Source organism: Ruditapes philippinarum, unplaced genomic scaffold, assembly GCF_026571515.1.
Source record: "Ruditapes philippinarum isolate M1 unplaced genomic scaffold, ASM2657151v2 ctg5323_1_1_1_1, whole genome shotgun sequence".
In the NCBI taxonomy this organism is placed as follows: Eukaryota; Metazoa; Mollusca; class Bivalvia; order Venerida; family Veneridae; genus Ruditapes; species Ruditapes philippinarum.
This window is the reverse complement of record NW_026859826.1, coordinates 1-21,658: the sequence shown is the minus strand read 5'-3', so window position 1 is coordinate 21,658 and position 21,658 is coordinate 1. Positions and strand designations below refer to the sequence as shown.

At 31.3% G+C, this 21,658-nt stretch overlaps 1 protein-coding gene across 1 annotated transcript; it reads left to right on the top strand.

Annotated features, from left to right (window-relative positions):
- Window positions 1–19,332: 19,332 nt before the first annotated feature.
- Window positions 19,333–21,502, top strand: LOC132758030 (uncharacterized; the record flags this gene model as incomplete). Its single annotated transcript, XM_060749549.1, has 3 exons — window positions 19,333–19,538; window positions 20,477–20,682; window positions 21,209–21,502. Coding segments are annotated over exons 1-3 (706 nt in total), but the record flags the coding sequence as incomplete, so codon positions are not given.
- Window positions 21,503–21,658: the final 156 nt, after the last annotated feature.

The window sequence follows — 21,658 nt, the reverse complement described above, 5'->3', positions numbered from 1 at the left end:
GCGTAATTATTAAAATATCATTAAAAACAAGAAGTCTTGAGCTGAAAAATAAGTCCGCCAATCAACGTTAAATGACGGTGATATTTATTCATTTTATTAAAAAAATATGAATGATTACTTGTTTAAATAATAAAAACAAAAAATTCTTGTAGGAGAAAAAGTCCAACCATCCATCCATATTTCTGCTACTTACTGCGAATTTATATTAGACCTGGCTTTGTAAATTGTAAGCGGCAGCCATTTTTTAAAGTTGTGTATTTCATGGGAGGAAAATAATTGTGTAAGATTCAGAGGGATATAATTTGGATTTGTTAGTTATACACCTTTTTAAAAGAAAGAAAACTTATTTGTGGATTGTAACAGACAAAAAATAAGTGTTGACAGATGTGAAAACATTCAGAAAAGGAGCTAGGAAAATGAAAAACTTGGAAGCTTGCTCAAGAACGCTGGGTTGTTTTACTTATTCTTCGAGTGATGGCTGTCAATGCTTTTCAATTTTTCATAAAGCATACGGCAGTTATTGCTCGTAAGATACTTTAATATTCCCAAATGTCATCAAGAGCAGTTTTGCATGGGGAAGAAATGTATTTTTCAGACTGTAAAAATGAAACAAAAAAAATTAGAGACGAAATTTGGTGATTGGAATTTGAATGAATAGAAGTAAGTTTTCTTCTTTTTATTACTTTTGACATTTAAGTTATTTATCAATTTCAGCTTTGCTTTTTTTAAACAGCCTGACATTGTCAGAATTGTCAGCAAAAATAAAATTGAGGTACCACATGGGGAAAATCTTAAAAAAGTAGTTTCGTCATTGAAAAGAGTGAAATTATATTTTGATAATTTTCACTATGAAATAACCAAATATAATTTTCACGGATAAATCAGTAATCCACTGAAAAGAATAAAATAAAACTAAGTCTTTCCTCGTATAATTATTGTAATAATCGTAAAGGTAGTTAGACTTTTTATGTCTTCATCTAAAACTATTCTTATGTGCATATATAGGACACCCGCGGGCGATTATGAAAGAAAACGAACAATATAAGCATATAGTAAAATAACACTGGCAATAAGGTTGTAAATAATCAACAAGAAACGAAGTACAATTAAATACTTACATATATTTACATTTTATTTTGTTAAAATCCCAAAACTTAAGATACATTTTATTTTTTTATACAGGTACCTTGTCTATATGTTGAAATCCCAACACTGGGGAGACATTATACATATATCTTGTCTAAATGTTGAAATCCCAACACTTGAGAGATTTTATACATATATCTTGTCTAGATTTTAAATGCACAACACTTATGAGTCACAATGCATATCTTATCTATACAGTATGTTTCAATTTCCACATTTAACCCTTTACCTCATGTGCATATTGTGAAAAATGGTCGTTTTCATTGAGAAGCCTCCTGTTACAAGTTCAAACTGCCATAGAACTATAAAAAACTATGCCTCAATTTTAATGAAACTCGGCACAAATGTTTACTGGACCATAGCCTCTGTAACAGCATGCTCAACTTTAAATTTCTGTTACCATGGCAACGGGGGGGGGAGGGCGTGAGGGACGTCTCAAAATTGCCAAAATTCACTTTTTTGCATTGTTTGTTTTTTCTCATCAAAACTGATTTCAAAGTGCTGGAACTTCTCAATGGATTGAACTCGAGTAAAAGGTTTTAAAGCATTGGTTTCATTTACCTTACGATCGACCTTAGGCAATTTTTAGCCCGTCACATGTCCAAAACTTTCTTTGCGATGATGGGGGCTGCTGCCTTCCTTTAAACCCCGAAACAGAAGGGGATACATTCCCCTTCTGGCAACCTGATGTACCTTTTTACATTTCTCAAACAAAAAACAGTTTTTAGGCCTAAATAGGGCATTTTTACTGTTTGGGGCTTCAAAGGGGGTGAAGGGGCGAAAAGCCGTCAAAACACGTCTATATGAGGTAAAGGGTTAACAAAAATCATAAAAAACCTTAGAATTAACAAAAATCTAGTTTTTCCATGTTAACACGTGGCCTTTCGCCTAATTTTGGTGAAAAATTGTATTTTGGGAGCATTTTTTAATTAACCCTTTATCTCATGAGCATATTGTGAAAAGTGGCCGTTTTCATTGAGAAGCCTCCTGTTACAAGTTCAAACTGCTATGAAACTATGAAAAACGCTTCAATTCTGATGAAACTTGGCAGCAACGTTGACTGGATCATATCCTTTGTTACAGCATGCTTAATCTTAAATTTACTGTTACCACGGCAACGGGGGGACGTCTCAAAATTGCAATAAAAAATCACTATTTTGCTTTTTTTTTTAATCAAAACTGATTTCAAAGTGCTGCAACTTCTCAATGGATTAAGATAGCGTTGGTTACACGTTAACTTACGATCGACCTGAGGCCATTTTAGTCCGTCACATGTCCAACATGTTCTTGCCGATGAGTGGGGCTGCCGCCCTTCTTCAAAACCCTGAAACAGAAGGGGGAACATTCACTTCTGGCAACCCCTTGATGTACCTTTTTGATAGGGGCGGTGCCGAAAAAGTGATCACTTTTTTATCAATATTTTTCAAACTAAATAGGGCATTTTTTTCAATGTTTGATGCCATCAAAACACGTCTATATGAGGTAAAGGGTTAAACCTTAAAGAGTCATTATACACGTCTTAGCAAGACATATGTTAACTTTTGAGTGAATACTATATATAACATTCATCTTGTCTAAAATTTAAATGCCAACCCTTGGGAGTCGCATAACATATAACATGTGCAGATGTTTAAATCCCAACACTAAATGAGTCATTATACACGTCTATACAAGACATATATGTTTTTTCAGCAAATAAAATGAAAATATATGTAAGTATTTAATTATATTTTCTTTTTGATTATTTACAACCTTATCGCCAGTGTTATTGTGTTATTTTACTATATGCTTATATTGTCCGTTTTCTTTCTTAATCGCCCGCGGGTGTCCTTTATATGCACGTAACAATAGTTTTAGATGAAGACGTAGAAAAAATCTTAACTACCCTTACGATAATAACAATGATTATACGAAGAAACTTATTTTGAAAGGATCGAATGAATTATCTGTAAAATAGAAATGTAAATAAATTAGAAAAGTGTGGTATGTTACATTTAATATATGTGTATATTGGTGTTACAATATGCTAAATCTATGTACAGGGGTGTTTTCGTCAGTAAACATAATAAATCTATATAGAAATTATAAAACGTTATAATTTTTTTTTAATTCTTTCAAAGTAATATTTAATTTAACTATATTAATCAGATTTCCTTTATCACGGATTTTAATTGTAAATTAAAATACGTGCCATTAAACTCCATTTTTAGCAAGCCATCAACAACATTTTTTTTTTTAATGTGAAATAATTTACTTTAATTTCAAAATAACAAAAATATATTAATTACATAATCTGAGACACTTATCTTAACATCGAGTGAAATATAATGATAACGGTGAAAATGTGTGTTTTAATTTGTTCATTTGAAAGTCCAAGTATATTCATTACAGTGGACTTTGCAACGTGTTCAAATATCGCTATAATTTTAGACATCAAAACACACGTTTTAAATAATCTTTTTTTTTTTTTTTTTTTCTTTTTTTCAGGCCCCACATGGGGTAACCCCATTTATTCGCTTCGTCACATAACCATTTGTGGGTCGAAGCACATCCCACAGTGGTTTTACAATTATTTGTTTTCATGCATATGAACGGTTATAGCAGATGTTGAACCAATGTAATGAAAGAAAGAAAAACAACAATTACAAAAAAAGTCAAAAAGAAAACGCACACGCACACGCACACGCACACACACACACACACACACACACACACAAAATAACAACAACAACAACAACAACAAAAAAAACACAAAGAGACAAGGACTACACATGCATTCATACTCGCACTCATAACCGTATTTTTTTAAGAAATAGTTTCAAAAGCATCAACATTATATAAAATCTAAAGCATGCCATTTTGGCTTGAATTATTTCTTAATTAGTTAAACTAAAAAACAGTACTTTTCAGTGTAGAAATAATATTTTCTCAGTTGACATTTTTCTTTTTTAAAATAAAAAAATAAATTTTCTAAAAAGACTCCAAACATTTTCAAACTTCGGTAATCTATTATTTATGATTGCTACCTCTTTATCAGTCTTGAGCTTTTGTGTTATAAAGTTTTTGGCTGCAATCATTGATTAAGAAAGATCAAGCATTTTACACTGATAAATATACATTTTAAAGTATACTAAAAATAAGTTTTTTGCGTTAGATAAATCATCCTTTGCATTATAGCCAAACATCATTTCTTTTATACCCAAAGATAAAAAAGGTGCTTCATTTATTTTAAGAAACTCCTTTATAAATTTTTTGACAATGGGACACATCCAGAATAGATGCTCAATGCTTTCAACATCATTACTACAAAAAAATCATAAAGGACTTTCTTTATACTTAATTTTGTATAAAAGATTATAGGTTCCAATAATCCTGTGTAAAATTCTTGTTTGGAACCATTGCAACTTAGCACATTTTGTAATTCTAAAAGGCATTTCGAATATAATTTTCCATTCGTTTTCACTAAAAGCTAAATTAAGGTTATTTGTCCATTTTTCGATACTTGTTGGCTTTGATTTGTTTTTATTTAATATATTATAGAAAGGTTTTGCTCCATTTATGTCTGATATAATATCTTTAAAGTATAGCGGTATGTCTGGGCCAATGCTTTTCTGTTGGATGTTATAGATTATATTATATTTATTTAAAAATTGCTTTACTGATAGAATCATACCGTTGAAAATTAAGATATTAGATTGGACATTGTATCTTTTAATAAATTCATTATTAGACAAAAACTTTTCATCAACAATAAATTAACCATCGTCCGTGTTTCGCTCTTTCCCCATCACTATTGTGAGCGTTTAGACTGTGCCATTGTATACACTCTCAAGTGTTGGGAAATTTTTGTTCCTGAAGTGTGAAGATATTGCCATCCGGAGATTCTACTGGATACTTGCGCCACTTGGATGTTAAAAATAGAAAAAGCACTGTACATACATATGTACACAAAAAGCTTACGTTACTAGTGAACATCAATTATTCAAATATTTGTGTTAGAAAGTCCCTGCCTTAAATTATGCAAATATGGCTGCAATTTTTAAGATTTCTAGCCTACTTACGAAGCGTTTCGTAAAGTTACGACGTTAATTTTCGTCTCAGTTACGACCATGTTGATAAACGCGTAAAATCGGTCGTACGACCACATCTAGCTCCGACCGGGTGTTCGACCGTTGATACAGCAGCACCCAGTACTCCACTGACAAGAGCCAAGATATTGGGATGTAGCATAATCATGCTAGTATTCTATAATGGCTACATTATGATTCTGTGGACATACCATACCTGATCACGCATCGGGGTGAAACAGTAGAAATAGAATAGGAAATATATCTTGATCTTCTAGTGTGAAACTATATGATCTATGACTCGATAAAGTCGTTGCAAGAAGGGTGGGATATATTGCTTCTTTCATTATCCTAAAAAACTCAACCAAGGCGAGCCAGCAATTTTCACCTGATCATGTTAAAAATTCAGTACCGCTCAAGCCGATGCTAGGGGGCGTCAGGGATGTTGCTCTTTTACATTATCCATCATGTGCACACTCAATCAAACCAAGTCTGCAATTTTCATGTAATTTTGTTGCAATTTAATGCATCCAAAAGATCAGTGTTTTCTAGATTTTTATGTACATAAGGGATAATGAAAAAGTGCAAAGTCACATTACAAAAACAAATAATTTTTATTACAATGTGTTACGAAACAATTCAAATTATAATAAAAATTATTGCACAAATATATATTGTATAAATGGTTATATACGTTCCAGGGTTTGATATTACTAAAAAGAGGTATTAATCTATATATATAAAGAAATGAACAATGAAATTTTATCACTAGATTCTTACAGCGCAATATATATGTGTGGCACCTATCAGGCTTTCGATGGAATAGTCATTCTGAGGAATGTTTAAGATATCCTAGAACTAAATCAGTTGAAAATAACTTTCGTACAAATCAATTGTCCATCGTTGATTTGTAGAACTGGTTCAGTCACCATAAAAGGACAATATACAAACATTTATTACCACAATTTTGTCTGGCAATTAAGAGAAATTATCGTAAACACCCTAACATTAACATGAAATTTGATCATTTTTATATTATATCATAAATATATGTTATACATTTCAGGAGGAGGAAAACGAGCAATATGCCGCGATTGTCTCTTTGAACCTCGTCCTGGCCAGGTCGATAATCTTTTTGAAGTACATGCAGAATGCAGCCCTAAGGTATGACCCACCTAATGTATTACCTCCACTTTGAAGAGTATTCAAATAGGCTAGAACTACTGTCAACTGCATTGAAATTCGAGGGGCGCGGGTTCAAGCCCCAAAAGACGCAACTTTTTTTTCTTCCTTTTTTTTCTTTGAACATTATTTGTGTCTCAGATCACTTTTGAGAAGAAAAAAGTGTTTCATTTTTATTATAAAATTATTATTGGTATTTATTGGCGAAAAATGATCAAACAACTATTGTAAATGGGTGGGGTAGGGTAACATTTATATACATATACCAAACATTTTGAGTAGAAACAATAATTTTGCTGGTTCATTTGTTAGCTGAATGTATTTGTTTCTTAAAAATGTTCTATATGAAAACATTTTTTCATAATGATTGTATAATAGAATATTTAGAGTTTCTCATTTCTGAAAAAGAGCCCTTCTAATAGCCAAGTTTTACTTAAGAAAAATATCCATAACTCGTTAACCATACGGTAAACTTTGTTTAAATTTTGCATTCTTGTGTCTTTTAAGGTATATAACTGACCTATGTTGTCAATTTTATAGTTCCTTATAGTGCCCATTAGGGAGCTCATACCTTTCGGTAAGCACATCTCAAGAAAACAATCAATGATTGAAATAAGAAATGGAAAACATTTAAATATATGCTCTGTCAAAATCTGGTATGATTATAAATAATTTTATGATGGTGAAATAATTTAAACATGAAATACATTTTTTTCAGGATGTTGCTACAACTTTGCGTAATAGAAAGCTGTGCCAGGTTTGTAAAACTCGCCCTCGAAGAATAATGTTCACACCATGCAACCATTTCTACAGTTGTGAAACCTGTGCAAAAGATGCTGCCAATTGTGCAATGTGCCATCAATCGATCTGTAGAAAAATTGACATCTACAGATCGTAAAAGAATTAAGATAAGACTTGATAAGTAATACAAGTAAACATGATATAATGACATTGGCCTAATGTTCAAAACTTTTGATATCCTGTTTTCTCGTACTCTGGAGCTCTCGGGGGGAAGGGGGGTTAAGGACTAAACTTGGTTCTATAAGATCTTTAAAACATTTTGTTACAGTTTTTTTAGCCTGATACACAGATAAATAGCTAATTAACACAATAAATGGATTAAATCTGTAATCTTATTGTGTTTTAATAACAGCTTGGTAGGCCATATCAAACTTTTAGGATCATATTGACGCCTCTTTGGTACCAAATGATTTTGTTTGTTCCAAAAATAGTTTGAACTCAATTTAGTGTTGTTGTTTACATAATCTCTCTAATATAAATTAAGTTTACATTTATTTATTTATTAGTTACTAATAAGTTATATGAGCATTAAGCAATGAAAACTACAGTTTTCCAGGGCAGTTGTCAAAAATCAAATGTGTTTAGGATAAACAATGTTTCATTATTGGTTTTTGATTTGAGTTCATATCTTTTTTATACTATCTACTCGTGAAACAAATTTTTTCAACTGTATTATATACATAGTAGTGTGAGACCGTCATTTGAAGTGCCTTGTGCAGGTGTTTGATGATTTTGGGGGGAAAATGATAAATTTAATGTTTATTCTCTGGAACTTACGATTATTTCCACAGTTATTTTGGTTTTTATCTGCTTTTGTAGCATTTCTTTCGTATTTTTTTACTGAAGATGAAAATGCTCTGCTAAAAGACATATAGTAAACAATGAAATCATTGTTAAATTAACAAAAAAATGTTAAATTCTATGTTTAATTTTGTTGTTTAGCACACCTGTCGTTCAAACATTGTTAACCTTTAAGTTTTGTTAAATTAACAAAATGTTGTTAATATATTTGATAAATATCTTTGCAAAAAAAAATCAGTTGTGTGACGATTGTTCTCTTCAGCCTAGATTCTTTTATGATATTTAGTGGTTTGATACCTAAATTATCGGTAAGTTAAATTGTAAACAAATATGTTATCCTGTGTTTAAATGTATAGTTTGATCTTTTATAAATAAGTAGAAAATACATAAAAACTAAATGAATAGATTTAACAACTTATTCGTAGCAATAATTTGATATAACGGGCATATTTTTATTATTTCTAAAATATCAGAACAATTCGTACTTAAAATCATTCGAACTCAATACCATTCGTACCAATATTCGACCCATTATCAATATCTCTTGGATGCTTGATTTCTTCAACTTCAATAAACGATTATTAAGTATAACTACATTATTGGGTATAAATAGAGCTCAAAGCTGCGAACAATCAGTCTCTGTCCAGCTGCCGAAGTGTCAACACCACAGAAATAATTAATTAATATTTTAGTTTAATTACTTGGGTTCTTGCACTATTTACGAAGTATTTCAATTGCATCAATTTAACATTGCGTTAGGTGTAATTGTTATTACTAAAGTATTGAAAACTCGATATCCAAGTGGTTTTTCTATATATATTAAATAGCCTAAAAAGTGTCACCCCAATTTTATATCAAGTTCAAGGACCACTTATTACCATTGAAGCACATCACTGTTATAACATTAGTTAATTAAACTTGATTCCAAAGTTTAAACAATTATTGTATAATCATTTGTAATCAATCAACTGGTAAAGTAGCCATAAGAAAAATTATATATAACAGCTAGCCCGTGCACTTTACAGTTGTTCATTAAAAATTAGAGTTATCTTTTTGTTAAAACATCAGCTTAACCTTTTACCTCACAAAGACGTGTTTTGATGGCTTATTTACCCCCCCCCCCATTTTGAGGCCTCAAACAGTGAAAAACTAGCCGATTTAGGCCCCCAAACACTGTTTTTCGTTTGAGAAATGTTGATTAAAAAGTGATCACTTTTTCAGCGCCGCCCCAATCAAAAAGGTACATCAAGGGGTTGCCAGAAGGGGGATTTGCCCACTTCTGTTTTGGAAGTTTGAAGGTGGGTGACAGTCCCCCTTATCGCGAAGAAAATTTTGAACATGTGACAGGCTAAAAATGACCTCAGGTCGATTGTAAGGTAACGTGTAACCAACGCTGAAAAGCCTTTTCACTCTATCTCAATCCATGAGAAGTTGCAGCACTTTGAAATCAGTTTTGATGGAAAAAAAACAACAAAAAAACCATGCAAAATAGTGATTTTTGGCAATTCTGAGACGACCCCCGTTGCCATGGTAACAGGAAATTGCTGTTACAGAAGCTATGGTTTAGTCAACATTTGTACCAAGTTTTATTAGTATTGAAGCTTTTTTTATAGTTTCATAGCAGCTTGATTTTGTCATATGAGGCTTTTCAATTAAAATGGACATTTTTCACAATATGCTCATGAGGTAAAGGGTTAAGCCAAGATTTAACAATAAAATTAATTCACCATCAGAGGTGATTTAATTATTGTTAGTGACACATAAAATTGCTTGCTATCCTGCTCTGCCCCTGTGAAGTTTCAATCAGTCACTTTTTACATTTTAACGCAATTGGGACATCTTTCTCAATCATAAAACATATTTCTAAACAATTTACACAGGAATTTACATAAGTCCCATTTACTACCAAGCCTCAATGAAGTAAAACAAATCAATCTCATAAAAAGTCTGAATGTGCACTTGTCATATTGATAAGCATGTTTTAAATTAATTAGTATTAAGATCATCTTTTAAATCCCAAGTTTCAACATGAACAAACATAAATGTAGTCCTGAATGTGATTTAAATGACTTTCTGGATGTATAAACTTGAACAAATTAATATAATTGAACCTTATTCTGCCTGACCTGATTGGGACTTGACCGTCGCATTTGTATGGGGACTGATTTGTGCTATGTCGTATTTTCGCCTTGTACGGAGAAAAAGTACATCAAAATCTTAAATGTGTCGTATGTTCGCCTATTCGTCCCGTGAAAGTACGACAAAATGTTGACTTTGTCCTATTTCTATTTCAGCCACCATACATATGCCATGAAACATTATATTATTAGTGTTGGGTTTTACTGCTGGAAATGTATTACAATAGTTTATACACTGGTTGTATCACAATACAGTATAATGATAATTACATTTAGACAATATAAATGCATTCAATGTAATGTTCAAGATTTTCTTAATTAATATCTATTTTTACTATTATTTTAATGTTGCATTATGCGGTGGCATAGCATTTTTCACAAATTTAATCTGTTTTTTTTTATGAAATCAGTTTAATTGAAAGTTATTATAGATCATGACAAAAATCTTTTTATGTTATTTGTTTTGTTGCAAGTTTATATTAAACGTTAAACAAGCTTATAGGTATCCTGAATGATAAATCTGTAAGATTTTCCTGGCTGTCGAAAGATAATTTCTTGTCTTTGAATTGCTCTTACCTTAAGAATTTGAAATTAGAAATTAATCCTAATCAAATCAAGATTAAACTCTAAAATGCTATTCAAAAAGAATTTAAAAAATTTAACTGTTAAACCATGGGAACCTTGACTTTTTGCGTCTCTCATAAGTTTTTTTTTTAAAAATAAATAGGAATTTGAGAACCTTTGTTTTTTTACAAACTTTCATAACGGAAATTTCCTTCAATTTAATGTTTCTTCTGCCTCTTTTATTGCTTTATTTAGTTTTCTTAAATCATACATGTATAGATATCTTTTCTCAGCATACTTTTTCAAAGTAAGAAAAAAATCATTTTGTTCTATGCGAATAGCACTTGCTCTTGAGATCACACAATTCTTACGTTTAAGCTCACCTGTGACAGGGTGAGCTTTTGTGATCGCTTTTCGTCCGCCGTCCGTCCGTCGTCCGTCCGTCTAAACTTTTACTTTAAATGACATCTCCTCATAAACAACTAAGCCAATTTCATCCAAAAAAATCATTTCATCCGTAAAAACTTAAAAAATCTTCTTTTAAAGAACCCAAAGAGCTAGAGCTAAGATATTCAGCATGAAACAAATGTTCTAATTGATGTCTATCAAGTTTGTTCAACTAAGAGCCCTGGGGTCAAAATTGGCCCCCGCCCCGGGGGACATTGATTTTCCTTATATGTGTATAGCAAAAACTTAAAAAAAAACGAATAGTTTAGATATTAAGCATAAAACATCTTCTAGAAAGTGTCTACAAAGATTGTTCAAATAAAAGCCCTGGGGTCAAAACTAGCCCTGCCCCAGGGGTGTCATTGTTTTTAAATATGTGTGTAAAAAAAAGTTAAAAAATTCTTCTTTTAAAATCCCAACAAGCTAGACCTTAGATGTTTAGCATGAAACATCTTCTAATGGGTGTCTACCAAGTTTGTTCAAATAAAAGCCCTGGGGTTTAAACTTGCCCCGCTCCGGGGGGGGGGGGGCTATATACAGGTGAGCGACTTCGGGGCCATCATGGCCCTCTTGTTTATTATTATTGTTTCTTTGACATACTAGTGCTTGTAAATAAGATTAAATGTTTATATTTTCAAATTTAAATCATAACCATCGTTTTTAAATTGGCCTTGCCATGGGAGATAATTGTGTGTTTTTGGAATCATATAGATAAAACTTTAAAAATGCTTTCTCTATAACTACAGGATCTACAGCTCAGGCATTTCATCTATAACATCGTATAGTAAACCATTCTGATTTTTTTCAAAGCATGACTATAGGATCAAAATAGACATTGCCCCCCGGGTCTTATTATTTATTCTTCTTTGCCAAATCCAAATATCTGGAACTTAGATTTTCTAGTGAACCTTTCAAATTTGTAAAATCCTGAAATAGGGTCAAAATTGACCTCTCCTGCATTTTACATAAAACTACTACCAAGTTGGTTTAATGCATGCCCCGTTGGTCAAAATTGGCCCTACCCACGGGGACTCAGTAACTACTTTATTATTATTATTTAAAGTACAGCTATGAAATTTGGACAATTATCACAGTTTCAGATTTAGATTTAAATTCTGATATCAGCAGACCTAGATTTTGACCTAGTTACCTATATTTTAAGATTTTTTAACAGATCATGTGATTTATTTAACTTTGATATTAGATGGCCTAGAATATACCTACTTTTAGATACCTACTTTTATATAAAAACTATGAAATTTGAACATGTGTAACGTTCAGGATGAAGGACTGAGCTCTGATTCAGGCTGACCTTCACGTTGACTAAGTGATCATTTTGTAATATAATCTTTAACCTTTAAATTTGCACAATGTTCCTTTGAAGTTGAGGATTAGTTGATACAGATTTTTACCTTGGGACCAATGTTTAACTGCAGCTACAATTTTTGAAATTTGGAAATATACACAGTATTTTTAGATGCTGAATTAAACTTTGATATCAGTTTATAGACTTTTAAGACTTGGTACAGATTACAATAAAAGGCCAAAGTCATTAAAAGGTTTGATTTAGAAATGTCTTATTTTGTTGCTGATAAGGTTATGATATGATTAAACAATTTTAGAAAAAAACTTATTACTATTATATGCCAATTATGGAGAATTTGAACGACTATGCAGAACATAAATTTCAATCTTGTTAGAGAAAATGTTTAATACCATTGTCACATGTGTAATGCTTTCAGGGTTAGTTTGGAAGATCATATAGCCGCTGCCTTGTTCGTCCTATTTTCGTTTTGTTTATACACCCTTACGTTTTATATGTACTTCTGTGGCCATGGAAATAATGGCTTAAAATAATTTATATGGCTAAAAAGCCTAGAAAAACATATTTTTGGAAAATATAGTAGAGAGTTTAATCTTTTGGTGAAAATATTTAGCGTAAAAGTGGGACATAATGATGCACTTGCTTGAACACTATCTATTTAAAGATCCTGTAACACAATTTTTATGGTTTTATATCATAAATATTATTCTTAAATTAACAGTTAAAATATTTTAAGTTGCAAAAAGCATTATTTATAAAGATATTACCAAGTTAACATTTCATGTAAATAAAGGGAGGTAATTAGAAATTTATTTTCTATAAAGTCTAAGTCAGTTTTTTCAATAAGAAATGAAAGCATATGTTTTAATGATTACATGTGGAGAGAATTACAATAAGCTTTTAGTTTCCAGTTCAATGCAGTTTATCATGATTTTGTTTAAATTTTTGTGTTTGGTGTGTAATATATTAACTTGATGAAAAAATAAATATGTTTAAACCAATGTGCACAGATATTTGCAGTATATATATTTCATATTCTTCGATGTTTGAAAATTGTTTTATAAGCATAATTATATACATATATAAAATCTCACTTCAGTGTTGTAAGAACCATCTATTACAACATACAAAATCTTTAAGGCGTATGCTTATGTTACATATAGTCATAAAGCAGAATTATTAAAATTCCAATAATCTTAGAATATGACAACTGAAACATTTGAACCAAAAAATCGTTTTGAGTTACCGACCCGTAATCGTGTTATCAGTCCTTGATCTGACATCTTTTGTTATATCAGGATGTTTTAACGGCAGATGACTAAAACATGAGCCTGACAAACATTCAATTTATATTTTTTTTTTTCATTTTTCATATCATCTTTGGTCAACATTGGTCATTATTCAAAATTTCATAAAATTTCATTCATTTTTTGTTTGTTTTCTCTTTGTTTTGTTTAAGTATGGAGACTGAAAGTTCTTGAAAAGAAAAAAAAAATTGTCATTTTAAAAGAAATTTGGCATTAGTTTAAGCCAATAAAAGATAAAGGCAAAATTACCCATTACTTTTTCTTGAAATTTTGCGCAATCACTTACGAGAAAGTCAGCTTTATAGAAAGCAGAAAAAGGCTGACCTTAATTTTGAATTATTTTCCTTTGATGTCAGCTTGATTGCCAAATGCATAAGCAGATAACTAAAAACAAACGAGGTCGGTAACCCCCTTAATTAAATTTCACTTAAAATATTCCAACGAGGTCGGTAACCCCCTTAATTGAATTTCACTTAAAATATTCCTGTTATGATATTTAAGATCATGTAAAGTTTAAATAAATTCTGTTATGTAATTTTCAATCTGCTATAAGTCTATATGTGACCAAGGCATACGTCTTCAGTAAACAATATCTTTATGTGATGATAAAGAAATTATTCAATAAAATATATTTGCTTGATGTGTAACTATATCTCAGCAACAACCTTAACATATTTACGTCTTCAGTAAACAAAAGTCTATATGTAATTATAAAGAATTTACTCAATAAAATTCATTTGCTTGATGTGCAACTACCTAAAATATATGAAGCTTAATTAAAAGAAATTCATTATTCAAGATTTGATTTTGTTTGTTATTGTATTGTATGCTGTTTGGTGTCATTTTTATGCGCCCGTTTGTATGGCTTCAAAGAGTATTATCAAAATGGGCTGTGCTCCTTGAATGCTGAATTTCCGTTGTCATGTTAATGCAAATATTGAGAAAAGACAGTTTGTAGGAAAATCGAATGTCTCAAAGATTAAGTGTATGAGACACTATATCCGTAAAAGTTGACGTTCGATTTAACAGATTTTGATGTTTGGGTAAACAAAAAGTCACTTGCTGTCATTTGAAATTTAAAGTAATTTGTTTAATTTAGAAAATCATAAAAAGTCACTCTACAAAAACCTCAGACGTCAAAATTGGAAATGTTGCACGTATAATTAGATAGAGCCTGTTCTGCACAATACTTGTAAAATGCAAGCTCATAGCACTGGCTCGTGAAGAATACACAATTAAATTATGGAAACGACGAAAGCTAGAATTTTGTTACATCAGCAGATATTTTGTAGCAATTATCAGGAAACCTTTAATGTGGTACTCTTGTGTCATTCAATGAAAAATATTATAGATGAGATCGCTAGAGAGCAATGCTAACAAAGTAAATAGATGGCACAATTTTGCTGACTATGTTTGATGAAGTCTGTTTATGAGAGACAAGGTAATGCACAACATCTAGCACTCTAGCATCGACATAATTCAATCTGCATCACTCAAAGTGTTTATTCAATGCTCCCGAAGGACTAAAGAATATAGCAACCCCGTACAATACATTGTATTAATAAAACATTGGACTAAATATCAACATACGTGTACAATATGAATACATTTAACGCGAATGTGATAATAAAAAAGAAGCAAGAGGAAAAGAGGAAACATTAAAGAACGGACAAATGACTAAATACAGAAAATATTGCTGTGCATTATTTTGAAAATTTGACTAAAATAAATAATGAAATCGCCATAAATGTTATCTTACAGCTAATTAAGCAAAAGAAAATAATGTTAATAAATTATTTTTGAAATTTGAAAAGTCAGAAATAATGCCTAATGTACACATCATGATTATTTATCCAAGTTATTTAAACTACTACTTGTATAAGAGTCAAATATGACTTATATCTTATATCTTTTTACAAAACAAATAAAGTTAACATATACTAAGGTCTGACTTATGAAAGTATTTTCAAACTCAGTTTCAACCCTTTCGCTGCCATCAGCACATCTATACCTGTCCAATGCAAAGTTAACAAAGTTAATATGCAATATATGTAATTAAAACATGAAATATGTTTCATTTCATTTATAGATTTTTATAGCATTTTTCTCCATATTTTAGAGGTTGGAAATAAAATTATTCTATCAACACGCCATAAAGATAAGGGTTTAAGACAATTATATTAAACTATATATTAAATGAAAATTAACAAACATCTAATGTAGAAGGATTTTTTTGTATTTTTTAGAAATCTCCCTAAAGAAAATGTTGTAATTTCATATACAAATTCGTAAAATGCAATACACGTTTAATTCTTATACTATACGAAAGACAGGTATGTACATTTGTACTTTATGATTTTTGTTTTGACTTTATTTTTTCTGGAAATGTGTCATGCACAACATAACTTCAGATTTAAAAACCAACACATATATACATGGTGTGGTCAAGGTATGGTATCAAAAGAATAAGAATGGACACCAAAATCCCAGAAATTATCAATTTTACCAAAATTTTATTATGTCTGAATCAAATGAAAACATTTTATTCATATAGTAAAATGAATCAATCATGAGTATAACTTGAAATAACACCAATTTTTATTAACCTTAATTTAAAGTCATCACTTTCTCTCAGGTAAAAGTCTTAATAGCTTTATAGGTTTTTCATTTTAATTTGCCTATTTGGACCACCTCTTAGAGAAATTCATATGAGTCCAGACGTATTGTTTTAACAAGATATTTGGTTATGTTTTTTTTAAATGTAAAACATAAAAAATATGATTTCTATATGTAAGTGTTTGGGAAGAAAGTAAAGGCGTGAGTGAAATCTACGTTCACAACAGGACAATGTATTTATTGAAACGTTGTCTGAAAAGAATAATACGGATTCATAAGTTCACAAGGAACACGGTGAAAATTTTACCACCAAATTGTTCCATTTGACGCAAAAGTGGCTTTGTAATTGCATCATATCCATTTAGGAAAATTTTTTAAGTCGACTAAAATGATAAACTCAAGTTCAATGAAGTAACATTAGTCGTTGAACTTTACCTCAGTACCATTTACTAATGGTCAAGAAAGATGGAAACTTTTCTAAACGTATTTTCTAATTATCTAGAAATAAATTGTTTGATACTAGTATAAATCTTCAATCCTGTAACTATGCTATAGAAATGGCTATTTGTGGTTTTAACATTTACTTCAAACTATAGAGTGCAGTCAAGGCAAGAGATGGTAGGTTCATGCAGACAGACATAATCTCTCATATGAATGCTAACAAACTGAATATTTTTCTTTGCTTTAAAACACTTATGATAAATTAGCTTACGAATGCAAATTCAAAAACCCAAGTCTCAAACTTTATGTCAAACAGTGATAATTTGATACTTTTAATCTTACTCCGTCATATAATAACACAAACAGTTTGTTTGTTCAATGTTAACTTGCTTTTAATGAACCAGCAAGTATTATGTCTCGGCAGAACAACAACAACAAAAACAAATACATTTATTTAGAATCAGGTAATATAAATGCAACAACTTGATAAAAAAGATTTGCATTTTATTATATTTTCAAACTATATTTAATAACATAGAATGACTATTTCTATATAATGAAAGTAATATATGGAACAGGTGGGGACATTTTCGTATGTAACAATTTAACAATATACAATGTGTAAAAGTAGTAGTGAGGTTTTTTTCTCCAGATAAATAAATTATCTTCGTATACAAAAACAAAATAAATAGGTTAATTCATATCTAACGGAACAAACTGAAATGAACACACCATTGAGAAGTAATTTTTTCAACTTTTACTATCAATGTCATTGGCGCACGGGAAGCACGATTTTTCATTCATAGATTATCTAAAGTAGGCGTGGCCAAGATGGAAGCTCTTTCGGCGTAACCAAGCAGCGGTGTAGTCAAAAATCGAAGTACAAAACAAAAGTGCTGGCGTACTAGTCAGTGTGAAAAAAAAATGTACAAAACAAAAGTGCTAGCGTGTGAAAAAAATAAATAAATGGATAAATTGTTCATAGAAATATTCATATTGATTCGGGCTGTTGAGATTGACGAAAGGTAAGCTAGACATTAGTGTTATTAATATTGTGTAATATTTGCATGCGTTCTATTTGCACGGTTGACCGTTGTTATTTAATTTCGAAAATGGTTCATTATTTGTCTCGACATTACTGTAGCGTTATGTTTAATAATACGCTTGGTGAATTGGAGGAAAACAGTTCCTCAAACTTCGGGACATTCGGTCTCTTATAGAAAGTTTTCGGAATAAACTTATTCTCGCTTATCTAAAAAAGGGACATGTGAAATTTCTGCTGATTTCGTTATGTTGGCACAAAACGCGTTTTCGTATTGGACGTGGGAGTTGTTCTACCGCCCCGTTTCAACTGATAGTTTATGGTTGCCAGTTCTAAAATGAAATAAAGTCAGTCACAAATGGTTTGGTAAGATTTTTAGATATGGTTCAAGTTTTACGTCAGTTTTATCAATTCTATAGTTGGTGTCTTTTGACGAATTGGTCAGCTGGCTATCCCATTTCTGTAAAAACTGATCAATAAAAGTACGTTTTAGCTCGACTATTCGATAAGAATAAGTAGAGCTATTGTAGTCACCCGAGCGTCGGCGTCAGTGTCGGCGTCTGCGTCAGCGTAACCACTTATGTTAAAGTTTTTGTAATAGTTTTAATATTTTCAAAGTCCATTGACATATGGGTTTGAAACTTTGCACACTTGTTCACCATCATTACCCCAACCTGTAAACAGGAGGAAGTAACTGTATCAAGCATTTTGACAGAATTATGCCCCTTTTTCGACTTAGAATTCACGTTAAAGTTTTTGTAATAGTTCAAATATTTTCAAAGTCCATTGACATATGGCTTTAAAACTTTGCACACTTGTTCACCATCATTACCCCAACCTGTAAACAGGAGGAGGTAACTGTATCAAGCATTTTGACAGAATAATGCCCCTTTTTCGTCTTAGAATTTACGTTAAAGTTTTTGTAATAGTTCAAATATTTTCAAAGTCCATTGACATATGGCTTTAAAACTTTGCACACTTGTTCACCATCATTACCCCAACCTGTAAACAGGAGGAGGTAACTGTATCAAGCATTTTGACAGAATTATGCCCCTTTTTCGACTTAGAATTTACGTTAAAGTTGATACAAAACAATAAAATCCTAAAAAAAATACACTTTCGTTCTTAGTCTCTTTCTATAAATTAAACATGGTAATGAACGCAGTTCGGGAGTCAACTTGTTTTCAAAGAGTTTTTTTTGACACACCGTGAAATTCCTTTTAAATACAGCCGATGATCAATAGAAAAACTATTTTTCCACACATTATAATTCAAAACAATGTCATTTTCAGAGTTTAAATAAGAAAAATTGCTAAAATTATCGTCAGAGGTGTTTTCTACCGACGATCTTTCACCTTCTACTTCCGGTATGAGCTTCGCTTTTTGTAAGGCGTTTTCTCATTGGTCAAAATATTTTGCGACATATTTCCCGGATTCTGACGCAAAAACGTAAATAATGTTGTCTATAGAACAAATATATGCTTTGAATTCTGCTAAAGCAGGCCATAATCTCTTAATATGTGGTCAGGCTGGCACGGGAAAGACGTACGTTGTAAAAAGGATTGTAAATGACTTGAAAAGGAGTCGGAGCTTAGCATTGTTGTGCACGACAGGTATTGGGTGCATGCAGTACGCTGACATGGGGGCTACAACTGTACACAGGTAAATTATGCCTTGGCTGATAGCAAGTTGTTTTTTATTTAAAAAAAATAGAACAATGTGGTAATTATTATATTGAAAGAGATATAGCTGATAAACCAATAACTTTGATAGTGTGACTGAAGAACACATTAGGGCAAGGACCACTAAATATGACTGTTCCACTATTATTTTTTTTTTATTAAACCAGTTGTCCAAATTTATTCAGATCTTAAATCAAACCATTTTAAATGTGGCACGTAACAAATCATATATGCCCTAAATAATTTAAAATTCTGAAATAGAAATATACAGAAACCCCCAAAAGAATGTGCCCAAAAATGCAATATTGATAATGTTGCAAAGTATGTTTGATTTAGCCTGTTCACAAATGTTAAAAACTTTAAGCAGTTAACCACATCTTTTTTGCTTGTTACATTATATCAGTATTCCTACTTCCCCACCAGGAGAAAAACATAGTGAGTCATACCAGCTATATACATGTATATGTATAAATATATGTATACATGGCTGTGACACTAGAGAGAGGGGAGTAATCCCTTATCAGTTAATACATGTATATTGATTTCTTTTCTTCTCTTATAAGAATTGCTTGGATATTTAAATTTGTTATTAAGATTTTTGAATGTTTTTATGGCCGTATATATACGATTGTTTGGAATATATCCCTAAGGTCTAGTGGTTTGGGTTATATATGCATGGCCATATAACCTGTAAAAAATAATTATAACTAATAATATGAATGGTTTTTTTATACAAATAATAATGAATTCCATAGTCATTGAAGCAGCTTCTGTGATATTGCAAATAAATATTTATATCTATATTATGGTCTTTATCTTTAATTATGATAAATTTTAATAGTGTTAATAGGTGATATAAAATTGCTATTATCGCTGTTGACAACATAGTACTACTTAAGATTTTTCTCATGTTTTCAGTTTTGCTGGATTGAAAGATGGTAGACATGATGTGCTTACTTTGGAAAACCTGGTGAAATATGATGACAAATATCACAAGGTTCGTGAAAATGTAGCTAGGTGTGAAACATTGATTGTGGATGAAATTTCAATGCTATCCATGAAAGATTTTGGACAGTTAGAGCTAGTTTGTAGAATATGTCGCAACAGTAAAATGTTGTTTGGAGGTATTCAGGTTATATTTTGTGGAGACTTTTATCAGTTACCACCAGTTCCTAGCCCTCTCCATAATGACAAGGGAAATTTTGCTTGAAAGTGATATTTTCATCAACTATGTAACTCACAAAATAGAACTTAAAAAAGTTATTCGCCAAGATGAAGAAATTTTGATTAAATCTGTCCAAGAAACAGCATTTGGTTGTGTGTCGGATGAAGTGAACACTTTCTTAAACAGTCTGCAACGACCACTCGAAAATGAACACAACATTAAGCATTTGTTTCCAAGAAACTATGATGCTACAGTTTTTAATAATAATTGTTTAGAAAAACTTGAATCTGAGGTTCGAATGTACAAAGCAATTAAAAATAGTGGTGGTCAAAAATACCTGAGGAGAATTTTAGCACCACAATATTTATGTTTAAAACTTACCTGTCCAGTAGTCTTGCTAAGTAATTTAGGAGGGAAATTGGTAAACGGTTTGTCTGGAACAGTGAAAAAATTGGAAGATGGCTATGTCACTGTATTTTTTACAGAGATAAAGGAAACCCATAGGTTAAGTCGTAAGAAATTCACACAGTTTAGCATTTCTAAGAATTGTGTTGTAGCCGAACGTGAGCAGTTTCCCTTATGTCTTGGCTATGGACTTACAATACATAAATCACAAGGTATGACTCTTGAAAATGTTGTTGTTCATTGCAATGGTATTTTTGAAGCCGGACAACTCTCTGTTGCAATAGGACGTGCAGTTTCATCAAAGGGCCTATGTTTGATTGGTTATAGAAGAGGACTCTGCATTCAGCCTAAACCTGTTATAACAGCTTTTTATGGTTAGTGTAGTCTCCCATTTTCTGATGACTTAACCTGTTGCAGATCAGTTAACATGTTTATATACCATTCCCAATACAAGCAATATACAACAAACAAATACCATTGACTCTGATAGTGATACTTCAGATTTTAATGATGATGACTTAGCTGTTTAT